This window comes from Chiroxiphia lanceolata, chromosome 4 (genome assembly GCF_009829145.1).
Source record: "Chiroxiphia lanceolata isolate bChiLan1 chromosome 4, bChiLan1.pri, whole genome shotgun sequence".
In the NCBI taxonomy this organism is placed as follows: Eukaryota; Metazoa; Chordata; class Aves; order Passeriformes; family Pipridae; genus Chiroxiphia; species Chiroxiphia lanceolata.
In genome coordinates, this window is record NC_045640.1 from 30,167,401 (window position 1) to 30,180,065 (window position 12,665).

The 12,665-nt window shown below is 35.0% G+C and overlaps 1 protein-coding gene across 2 annotated transcripts in view; it reads right to left on the reverse strand.

Annotated features, from left to right (window-relative positions):
* The window catches only part of SGCZ (sarcoglycan zeta), a 427,442-nt gene that overhangs the window by 172,307 nt on the left and 242,470 nt on the right, over positions 1-12,665 (reverse strand). Inside the window, exon 1 of one of the 2 annotated variants that reach the window (XM_032686605.1) lies at positions 7,482-7,521. The exons of the other annotated variant lie outside the window; for it this stretch is intronic. Coding sequence (XP_032542496.1) covers positions 7,482-7,490 — 9 coding nt within the window. The 5' untranslated portion in view covers positions 7,491-7,521. Of the gene's footprint in view, positions 1-7,481; positions 7,522-12,665 lie in introns of those variants that run through there. 2 annotated transcript variants of the gene reach the window in all.

The following is a 12,665-nucleotide window of genomic DNA, read 5'->3' on the forward strand; positions in this document are numbered from 1 at the left end:
TGGGATTGGATGGATGGTATTATAAAAATGTAACCTCTCGGGTACAGGGGCGCGCGTCCTGTAACATCTTAGCCTTGGCAAATAAACCCTTTCTTATCTCACCCCTAGTTAACTGCTCTGGAGATTTTTTCAGCACCTAAATACCACGGCAACAGCCCAATCAGTTCTTAAACATCTCTAAACTTTTTAGCATCCACATTATGTGGTGAAGTGCTCCACTGATTAACTACAAATGATGCTGCCAGAGTAGAATTTTTCTTTTCCCCAATTTTTCACAACTCCTCTCCATCCAAGTTACTAACCACCACAGAATGTTCCCACTGAGGCCTAAACAGCTGTCTCTTCTCTATAGCTCATGTTCAACCTGCTTCCCCACTTTATGGCCACTTTTTCCTAGCTGCTTTATTTCCCCAGACTGGCCCTGGAATTGGTACCTCTAATTATTACTAAATGAAAAGGAAGGTAGAACATTTGTGTCCCTCACATACATAACTAATGTACAATTACTGATTTTCACTATCCTGCCCCATCACAGATATCATTTGTTTGCACACTTTATTACTCCACCTCCATGAGAAATGGTACTTCCAGCATCATGCTTTCAGTCTTTAGAGCCTTCATGAGTCATCACACACTGCTCTTCAACACCCCTTATGGCATAATATCGGTTTATCCTACAGCTGTTATTTTCCACAGTCCACCCAGCATACTATGCATGTTACGCACAGCAAATACTGTATTCAATAAAGAAATAATGGATCCAGAATGGTGTTTTTACAACAGGAACAGACATAAAGCTGTGCAGGATGGCATTTTTCAAAAAACATGCTTGTTATCAAGACTGACTTACAATTACTTTTGAAAACCAAGGCATTAACTGCTAATCTGAAGCTTGAATCTTCTAGGTTGTGTGTATAAAAAAAATACCAGGCATTAAAGCACATAAAATACTACACAGAAGTGTGAAAAAGGTTATAGATATACTTCTAATCACATTCAACAGAGTACATTACCAGGTAGTCAGATGGTTTGATGCTACAAAGCTGTCAAGTAAGAATTTTGGAAATTTTCTCTGTAATACAGAAAGATTACTTGATGTAAAATTATTATTTAGGAATATCTTTTTTGTGTGTAAATTAATGATTTGTACACTGTGAGCTTTACTCTGTTATATACACTGTTCAGCAATACTCTTCTAATCAGTTTCAGTTAACTAGAAAACAGTATTATGAAATTTATATAACTGGACTAGTTAGATGGACTATTTAGATCTTCTGTCAACAAACAGTAGTAGCCTGCCAGAATATTTCAGCTGAGCTTATAACTTTGAGAATCTGTGATTATATCTTGTTTTATATTCTATATTTATTGTTATTTTCATTGAAGCAATGGTTTAAATATGTTCAAAATTTTTAAGAATATTTAAGAATTAACAGCTGTTTTGTTGTACTTTTACTTTATACGTGACTCAGGTTTCACCTGAACACTACGGTATCTGAAGTATTTTATTCACACACACTATGAATCCAAAATCCATTAATATTTGCCTTCAGACTATAAAAATATTTTGTTAATAATAATAATAATAATAATAATAATAATTTGTAATAAATTCCTTCATCTGCCATTGAATTTTATTTTCTTATAAGTAAATGCTTTGTTAACCTTCAGCAAGCTACAGGTTACAGGTTTATTAAACCTTAAAACAGAAGTATAACAGTCCTTTGACAGTAGATGAAAGCTCAGATAACAGAATATTTATTTTTCCACAGTTCATATTAAGAACTGCAGATCAGAAAACTTTGGCTAAATATCAGAAATGCTGTGAGGGTTTATAGAAAGCATATCCCCCCAAAGTTCTATATCTGCCACAGATTTTGCATTGCCATACTCTTTGCCTTTTTTTTCTGTCCAACAGGACCTGCCTAAGTACCACAAAAAATTGTGATCCTTTGGTAGCCATGACAAAGGGATTTCCATAGTAGCATCCTGTACATGGTGTTTCTTTAAAGTAAAAGAGGACTTCAATTTAAAGAGCTGTGGCAATTATTTAAATTGAGGTCAATTATAGAAAGAGAACTTCATCTAATTTATAATAGTTTACCTATTTCATCCGTTTGACTTAAATACCAAATATGTTTACCTACATCATTAATTAAAAAAGGAAACAAAACACAAAGGAACAAAAAACTAACCAAACAAGAACTAAATCAAACAAAATATCTGACCAGACATTAGAGATTACTTGATTTCTTGGACATGGATAGTTCTTCCATTCAAATCTTTCCTACAAAGGTTTTCGCTGATGGGTCCAATAAAAAAATAAAAATAAAATTAATAGATTATCATAATTTATTCTCAAGAAGGAAGGCAGATCACACCTACAAAACATATCCAGTTGCATTCTTTTTAAGAGACTCTACAGAAGCAATCTATTTCCTCTTACTAGGATCTTTCACTGTGGCCATAAAAACCAGAAAATATACTGTAGGGTTTTATTCCCTGTATGTTTTCACAATATTATTATCCTTCAATCCAAATGCATCAGGAAAAGCTCAGTATGCAAGCTTGCTCTCTGCCCCAACCTTTGTTTTTTCACAGAATCACAGAATATACCAAGTTGGAAGGGACCTACAAGTTATTTTAGGCTTTAATTCTTTCCATCTCCAGCCCCCATTGATTAATTTAACAGAACTGTTTTACATAAGCAATCATTCCAAACCACAAAAGAGAAATACGATCTCTGAGCCCGGTGATGGAAATGGAAAATAACACAGCAAGGGTTAAATATTAATTAAGTTAAATCAGTTTTTTCCCATTAAAACTTCAGAAGTACTGTAAAGATGCAATTACTAACTTACACGAGATTCTAGTTTGAGTAACTATATACCATCTTTTACTTTTAAAATCTTATTCCTCTTTTATTAACAGTTTCTCTTCAAGCATCCTATGGTATCTATATTAAAATTACACTCAAGATAATGATAATAATCAATAAAAAATTTCTAAAGCTAGTTAAGTAATAAGGTGATTAAATTTACTTTGCAAATCATTTATGAAATTTAAAACTGAGAGAAAGATAGTGTAGAACTAAGCTTAAAAATCAACCCTCTCCCTTTATAGTTAGCATTTTAATTATAGAAGAACTAAAACAAACATGAAAACCACCAGGAAATTCAAACGTAACAGTTTACCTCCCTCTTGATAAATATAAGTGTTGGATGTGTAAGCTTATATCAGTAAGCTCATACCAATTAGCCTGGAGAACAAAACCACAGGTGAATTTCTTTTTATTTTTAACTACTTAAATGGATTTTTATTTTAAAATGACTACCATAAAAATGAACATATTTTTTAATAGTTATTATCATCATTAGGTAAATAAATAAAAATGTCAGAGTATGTGCTTTAACATACAATGTGAAAAAATTATTTAAAAGTGTCCTTTGGATTGCATGTTCAGCCAATAAAGCCAACATAGATATTTGTCTCCTCTGCTACTTCTGTGTAGCATGACCAGACCAAAAAAGAAGGCTTAAATTAATGGTATGCTCCTGAAGACAATGAAAAAAACAAGAAAAAGCTCCACCTCTAAAAAATGTAATAGAAGTATAATTTGAAGATGACCAAGTATATATTTTTTAATTTCTATCTATCTATACATCTACCTTTATTTACCCTTAGTATTAAAATATCATCTCTACTGAGCAGAGGAGAATAGGATAGCAATTTTGATTTTCATTCTACAAAAAAACCTCCTGTTCTTTTTGACTTGTGCCATCAACAGTATATAAAAAGATGAGTTAAAATTTGAATTAGTCAAAGTTTCTTTATATTAATTCTGATTGTATTTTTATTATATTTATTCCAATTAGGTTTTGTTGAAGCAGATAGAAACCTGTTACCCTCTTGCACATCCTTGCTTTTATAAACCTGAACTTTGAAGCTAACATGAAAAGTAAACATAGTAACTAGAATTTTCTGTTTGGGAAAGCATTTCTTGGCATTGCTCTGCTGCTTAGACAGATGCAAATGAGGTGAGAGGGAAGAAAGACCTATAAATAAAACCAATTCCATGCATCATAAAGATGCACATTCTGTTACTAGAGATGTTAAAATATGTATCTGGGGTTTTTTGTTTGGGGTTTTTTTGAAAGATTCAATACACCCAAAACTCTCAAGATCTTACACAAGGTCATACACAATTTGTTTTGTTTTACTTAACTGAACATCACAGTAAAATGATCATGACTATGTTATTATCATGATGGACACTGATGTGACAGACAGAGTATGCTTGGTCTTGCCTGCAATAATGAATCATTAGACAAGCTCTGATGGACTAGGCTTTTCCAAAAAGACGGCCAAATTTATATTACAATCAAGACCTTTAGGACTGTGTATTAACATTGACTTTTATTTTGTGCTGGTTCCTCTACTTCTACAATATGTCTGGCAATATCATTCACATTCTGTTTTTATTGGATTTCTTGATTTTTATACCTAGTAGTATAGTAAAATGTGACTGTCAGGCATAAATAAGACATCCCCATCAGTGCTGCATCTTTTGGGTAAGGGTCTTTAAAATTTTTCTCCTCATTCGCTGCAGGACAGACAAGCACCTTATTCAAATTTTTTATTAAAAAAAAAAAAAGTCCTTGTATTTGATTCATTATTTAAGCCTGTCTGTGATTTCAACAGCACATCTAATATCCTGACTTATAAGAAAGAAGAGGGAATAATCTGACACATAAGATACTTATCACTATGTATTCCATCTTATCTTTCCATTTCTTTTTTATTATAATTCCTAGATGTACTAGGTCTAATTTAGGCTAGATTTACATGAGTACATTCTGCTCCTATACACAGACTTGTATTTATTTCAAGATGGAAGATTTGTACAAATAAAAGCAGGATTCCAAGCATAGACTGTAATTTTTTTATCGCAGTCTACACTCACATAACTAATCCCAATAACAGAAAGGAAAGAAGAAACTCTGACATATATCATTATTCATAGAACTGTTGGTGCCTTCAAGTAACTAAAATTTGTTCAAGTGGTTTGATATCTCTCCAATCACCGCTAAATAAACTTAGGAAATATTATTGCCAATATTATTGGCCCAAACTATAAAATTAACTCGGTCTGATTTAGTTGCCCTACTTGAGACAAACATGCTGATGCATTAGCCTTCTTTTCTTTCCATGTAATGACTTTCTGTTGATTATTTTCTTGAACCCCAATACACAAAACTAATTTCTTTTCTCCTTTTTCCCCCCTCACTAAAAATGACTGCACACAATAACACTCTTCAAACATCTGCTATTCAAGCTATGCACTTGGACAAATCTAAGTGTCAGAACTACCTTACTCGATAAAATTTTACAAACGCAAAATTTTATTTATGTAATATTCTCTTGAAAAATCTCATTTTCTACAAACACTAATGTCATGCTTGAATACACATGGAAAGGAAACACAGCTAAAAGCCAATAATGGAAATTAAGTTAATTCAATTTTCATGAAAGCGAATATTTTCTGAGATATTTGTTCCAGCCTATTTACGGAGTAAATGATTAAGAATAAGCTGTCCAGTAAACATTGTTCACTCAGCTTAAATACATTATTATTATTTCACAGGAGGTAAATGTCCATAAACTGAATATATATATATATGGTTTTTTTCATTTTCAACTAACCTACCACATCAATTTAAGTTGTTGTTTCCCTCTTCTGTACATTCTGTGGGCACGCTCAGTGTCCTTTTTGAATGTTAAGACCCTTATAAGAGGTTGCACCAGTCATGGTTTAATGAACAATCAGATTCACTCCAGTGAATGGTAGAAGAAAATGAAGCCATCCACACTTAATTTGAAACATTGGACAAGCTACCTGTGGCATGCTGATCTGCTGACATGGCATAAAGGTACAAGTTATGAATCTGTGTCCCTTAAGCTGACTCTAAATCAGTCCTGACACTTCATGAAACAAATCCAAAGCAATGAGACAAATGAGCAAGAAGTAACCTTGTACAGGCAAACATCCCTTTATGTTCTCAATGCATGTCTATAAAGTAAACATTGTTTATAGATAGTTTTCCCTATGAAGTCAAGACCTGGATAGTACAGTACAATTTTCCAAAGCCACTGCAAGGTCAGGTTCAAATGCCTTAAACAATTGTACAAATCGATTATGTTTTTCTACAGTTAATTAAATCACATTTTTACAAGGTTATATAGGATCCAAAGTATTTATTTTGTTTTTCTATTGGGAACTTTACTAGTATTCTGACATTAAATCTGCATGACCAAATAAATATAAAAATGAGAAATTAATTATATTTCATTCTTTCTTCATCAGAGATAATTTGTAACAATGAATATCAAAATGTACAGATATATATCTCAGGAATAAAATAAATATTTAAAATCTGCATTCAGCCACCCAGAATCAATAATGTAACCTGCACATTAAATGACGGCAGTTCATATTTGCTGAGAAGTGCTATTAAATAAGATTGTTTTAAAAAATATCTTCTTGCTTTTTACCAAAAGATTTTTTTGCATGGGATGCCTAGTACTATAAAATACCTAACAAAATATGTTCAACAGTGGCTAGACTGTTCATGCAAACAAATAGGAGACTGCAAACTTGACTTCAGATTAGTTGCCTTTCCATTGTGACACAACAGATTTTATATTACTTACTATACAGTCAAGTAAACCTACACCATACTTGCACTGACACTGATATTTTTTCCTCCCAACAAGTGCTAGGAAAGGAGGTATACATTACAGGAGGTACATATATAAAATGAGATTAAAAAATTATTTAGAAAAACAGTATTAGGAATACCTAAAATGAATTCTGTACTGTACTCAGGAGAGCAACTATGTGAAATGCTCAATATAGACTAAGAATAAATCAGTTCATTCCTACCTACTGCACTCCAAATTAAAGAGGACAAAAGTTTTACAAAATACCCTCCAGCTCTACAAAGTTGTGCTTTTACATGAATGTTAAAAAATGGGATGAAAAAGTCCAAGTAAAATTAACTCATAGCAAGATTCATTTGCTGACATGCTATGAGTAAGTGTTTGAATGAACTCACAGGTTCATTCAAGAAGCTGAAGTTTGTTTTCCAGTGCAACATAAGAAGGAGATGAGAACAGAGTTATATAAATAAGACTTTGTCTGTGTGTGTCTGTATACATGTGCATGTGCACATGTGTATGGTTTCTAACACTCATTTTAGCTAGCTGAAAAGTTTTTAAACATTTTTTCAAATGAATTATAACCTGAGCAGAAAATACTCCTGAGGAATATACAGTTATTTCATAGGAATTTTCAGTTAAATTTGTTACAAAGATGATATGTAATGTTTGAAACTAAGAAATAGTAAGTTAGAGGTCATGTATCTATTAAAAAGAAACATCAGAAATCATAAGAACTAATAGCCCATGGGTAGAACACTTACCTGGGACATGATCTACATTGGAGACTGCATGAATTTGTACCTTGGTCTCCCATATCTTGACTAAGTTTCTTATCAGAAATAATTAATGATATTGCCTGCTCTGGGCTGGAACTTTCTCACTACAAAAAAACAAACAAAAAAGGAAACGAGCTTTCTTGCATTCATCCCAAAATGGGACACCTAGTTCTTGAAAACTAGAGTACTGATGCATCTAGAGAAATAGCTTTCTGTCTGGTTAAGAGATAATAAATTTTGAAAATGAGATAATTTACAGTTTTAAATATATTATTGACAATAAATTATTGCCATTAAAATAAGTTAAATCTGCAGATGTGACAGAAAATATTTATTAAATATCCAGCAACTGCTACTATTACTATTTATTCAAAACCTAACAACAAACTGCTGCCTTCATCAAATGAAAAAAGTTTTCTCTTCGCCAAACAACAAAATTATTGTTGAATAGAGAAACATACAGCTGTAAACTTCATAAATTTGAAATGTCAATATGCTACAAACTGGACATGTCTCAGAAATTAGCTAAGAAATGGAAAAAATCCTTGTCTTAATTCTATTTGAAGTTTTGTTAGCTGTCATGGGCAAACACTATCTTCATACATAGATCAGCAGAACCAACTGAACTGATAACAGAATACTGTTTTGAACATCACATAAAGAGATACAGGTGACCAAAGAATCTTAAAAGCCTAACTGTTCATATCACTCTCATGCTTGCTGAGAAATGGACAATGACTATACAGTATAGTTTCAAAAATAAATTATTTTCATTTTCTTCAGTATGCCAAGACAGTTTGCTATACATCTAGATAAAAACATTGAACATAGCTGCTTTAGTTCTGAACCACTAAAACTTTTAGTATTGAGTTATAAGTTTAATGGAAAAACTGTACTTTTAAAGAAGTTGTGTTTTCTCTGTCTTGGATATTAAGATCAGAAGTGTGTATGTGTCTCCAACAACATATTAAGTTAAATATTTGAAAGATTTCCTCATTCTTGCACAGCAACCAAAACCCAGGACAATATATTTCTGTTTACTGGTGTGTATTAGTAATTTTAATATAATATTATCATTCAGACTTAGATTTTTGCAGATCTGAAAGTTTCTAACTCTAAAAGTCAAACTTCTAAAGGAATATAAGGACAACCTATAATGATGTGCAGAAGAGTTAATGGTTGCATATATCTGTCTAATTATATATATGCTGTCACATAAAAAAAGAAACCATGTTTAGTTTGCTTTTGTGTCTTCCAGTAGACATTCAACTTGCAAACTACCTGCTGTCCAAACAATGTGAAGCCAGGGCTAGGCAGCCAGCAACAAGAGCATGTTCAGTTGTGAGCATGAAACATGAGTTTTATCCAGGAAATAAACTGCTCCGCTTATGTCTGAAGCTAAAGTGGTGTTCAAATTCCCTCGAGAAATAACTGTCTCAACCCAGATGATAAGTTGTCTCATTACTGATCTTAAAAGTACTTCCCATCGTAGTACTGACAAGTGGAGCCTAACGTATCAATACAGACAACATTGTGCCAAGACAGCAGTCAAAACTCACTGGAACACTGCAAGACAAAATATCTGAAGTGGATAACGGCATTCTTAGAGGGGGTCACAAAATAAGTCTTTTAATACATGGATTCCTAAGGGGAAATCAGAATATGGAGACACACAAAACCAAAAGTACAACCAAAACCAGTAAAATAATTTGGTGCTTATAGTTCCTAGGATATGTGGCTGTTATGAGCCAACCCAAAAGAGACGCTAAGAAATAAAGGGGTTCGCACTGGCACTTTCTACCATTACAATTTTTTCAGCTTTGCCAAACTCCAAACTTCAATAATGTAATAATAACATCATATTAAATAAATGTCAATATCAATGCCAATTGTGTACATATCAGAAAGTGTATAAATGTCCAGTTATTAAATGTCTCCCCCACCAAGAGGGGGACTTAGGTTTCTGATTGCCCCACGTTATTTTACAATGTCACTTCATAGCAGTAAGAGGACTATTTCAAACTTGTTTTTTAAAACTAATTTGAAACACCTGCAGAAAACTTTCAGTCAGGTATTTCTACACTGGTATTTGGTTAGTAACAAAAATGCATGGTAAATCTCTTACTGAGTAATTAATCAGATTGACAGAGGGTCAATATACTTCATTCAGTAACAGCTATATGAAGAATAAATTATATAAAATTGTAGTTCTACTGAGGTTAGAATAACTTAAAGATGGTAGAAGATAAAATTTGTATCAGAGAATATTGTTCAAGTGATTAAATCTTTAAAAAAACGTAAGCTAATCACCTATGTTATGGTCCATGCAAATACATGACAACAAAAACGAAGGCACAGCAAAAAACATTTCTTTCTTTACAAGCCTTTAAATTTGATATCTATTACATATGTGAAGTAATCAGGATGTTATAAATATACAATATGTCCATATTTTACACTATGTTATGTCACTGAGTTATGACTTGAGTGTCCTATACTTCGTGAAACCCCTAGTATACTAATTGTGCGGACACAAAAAAAAGTAACTAACAGCTTTGAGCTTCATTAAGCACATATAACATAGACTAAGTGAGAGGTAATTACATCCTGATGGAAATTGAAAGACACACATTTCATGGGAGAGCCTGTGAACCATGGCAAGGTTAGTAAAAAAAAAGGAATTTATAGATGTTCCATGAAATTCAAGCCTCCTAATATTATTATTTTGATATTGACAAAAGTTACAGATTTTAGTTTCTGGCTTGATTTCTCCAATATGTTTTGCACATCTCCTTTAAAAATCAGGCTTAAGAGACACGAGGAAAGTTGCGTTCATTCTTGAAGACAGCAGTTGTTTACTTTTCAGGAAAGCATTTCATACAATAGGTGAAGTTTAAAGTTCAACCATGTGATTCAGAGATTTTGATGCTTCCATTAGGGGACAATGTAAGAGACTGTCACATTATTTTATCCTTACCACTCAGAACAGAGTGGATCCACTTGATGCTCGCAAAACAATAAAGAGCTTTATTTCAATGATGAGTTTAGGTCAAGAATTATTTCTGGGTTAAGTTATGGGCAGACCATTTTGTTCAAGGTCAGATCTTCTGCTAATACAGCATTATGAATCATTACTTTCCACGTAAACCCAGGATAGTATGGTATGTCCTGCTGGCCACACTGTTCTTGATGCAGGCCAAGATGCCATTGGCCTTCTTGGCCACACATGTATCTTTCTAAACAGATGACTGGACAGTGAGGTACCAGATCTTGAGTACACATTAAAGGACAGTAACACTGAGCTACCAGTGGGGCGATATCTTTCAAAAAATTATTACTATGTCTCTAATTCCTCTAGATAATATTCCTTCTGGTAAAGCTCAACTGGAGTTGAAACTGCCAGAAATACAGGGAACAATAAAAAGAGGTTTTTTCAAATATATTAATGGCAATAGACAGTGTAACAATAACATCAGCCCATTACAGGATGAGGATGGCCACCTCACAAACAGGAACAGAAACAAGGCAGAGGTGTTTAACCTTTACCTCAGTCTTCAACACCAATGACAGACCAAGGGGGTCTCAGTGCCCTGAGCTAGAGGACCATGACTGTGAGAATGATCAGCTCTCAGTCAGCCCTGAAATTATGTGGGATCTGCTGATCCAGCTGGATCTCTACAAATCTATGGGGCCTGATGGGAGTCATCACAAAGCCCCTCTAGATGATTTTTGAGCAGTCTGGGGAATCTGGAGAGGTCCCAGCTGACTGGAATCTGGCAAATGTTGTCCCAATTTTCAAGAAGGGCAAGAAAGAGGACCCTGGAAACTACAGGCCTGTCAGTGTCACTTCAGTGCCTGGTAAAGTTATGGAGAAGATTATTCTGGGAGGTATTGAAAAACACCAGAAAGACAATGCAGTCATCATTTACAGCCAGTGTGGCTTCATGAGGCTTCATGCTTATCAAATCTGGTTTCCTTCTACGACAAGGTAACCCACCTAATTGATCAAGGAAAGCCAGTTGATGTAACCTTTGAATTTCAGTAAAGCTTTCAATTTTGTCTCTCACAGTATCCTTCATGTCCAGCACCCAGCTGGATAAACACATCATGCAGTGTGTGAGCAATTGGCTCACAGGTTGAACATAGTGCATGGTGTAACATCACACTACTGACCTGTCACTGGTGGGGTTCCACAGGGCTCCATTTTAGGCCCTGTGCTCTTCAACATCTTCATAAATGACTTGGACATAGAACTGGAAAGGATACTAAGCAAGTTTGCAGACAACACAAAACTGGGAAGAGCTGTTGACTCCCTCAAAGGCAGAGACCCTGACAAATTAGAGGACTGGGCAATCACCAACCATATGAATTTCAACAAGGGAAAGCATGGGATTCTGCAACTGGGATGGGGCAACTCTGGATGTTCATACAGACTGGAGAATGAGATGCTGGAAGGCAGTGCCACGGAAAGGGACTTGGGGGTCCTGGTCCCTGGCAAGCCGAAAATGATTCAGCAGTGCCCTGGCAGTGAGGCCAACCATGTCCTGGGGGGCATCAGGCAAAGCATAGGCAGCTGGTCAAGGGAGGGGATTGTCCCGCTCTGCTCCGTACTGAGGTGGCCTCACCTTGAATATTGTGGAGTTTTGGGCACCATAACATAAGAAAAATATGAAGCTATTGGAGAGCATCCAAAGGAAGGCAATGAAGATGGTGAAGGGTCTTGAGGGGAAGCCATATGAGGAGCAGCTGAGGGCACTTGGTCTGTTCAGCCTGGAAAAGAGGAGACTGAGGGGAGACCTCATTGCAGTCTACAACTTCCTCATGAGGGGAAGAAGAGGGGCAGACACTGATCTCTTCTCTATGGTGGCCAATGATGAAACCCGAGGAAATGGCCTAAAGTTCTGTCAGGGGAGGTTTAGGTTGGGTATTAGAAAAAGGTTCTTCACCCAGAGGGTGGTTGGGTGCTGGAACAGGCTCCCCAGGGAAGTGGTCACAGCACCAATCCTGACAGAGTTCAAGAAGCATTTGGATGATACTCTCAGGCACATGGTGTGACTCTTGGGAATGGCCCTGTGCAGGGCCAGGAGTTGGACTTGATGATCCTTGTGGGTCCCTTCAAACTCAGCATACTCTCTGGTTCTGTCATTACCTTCTGTTTTGCTCATCTGA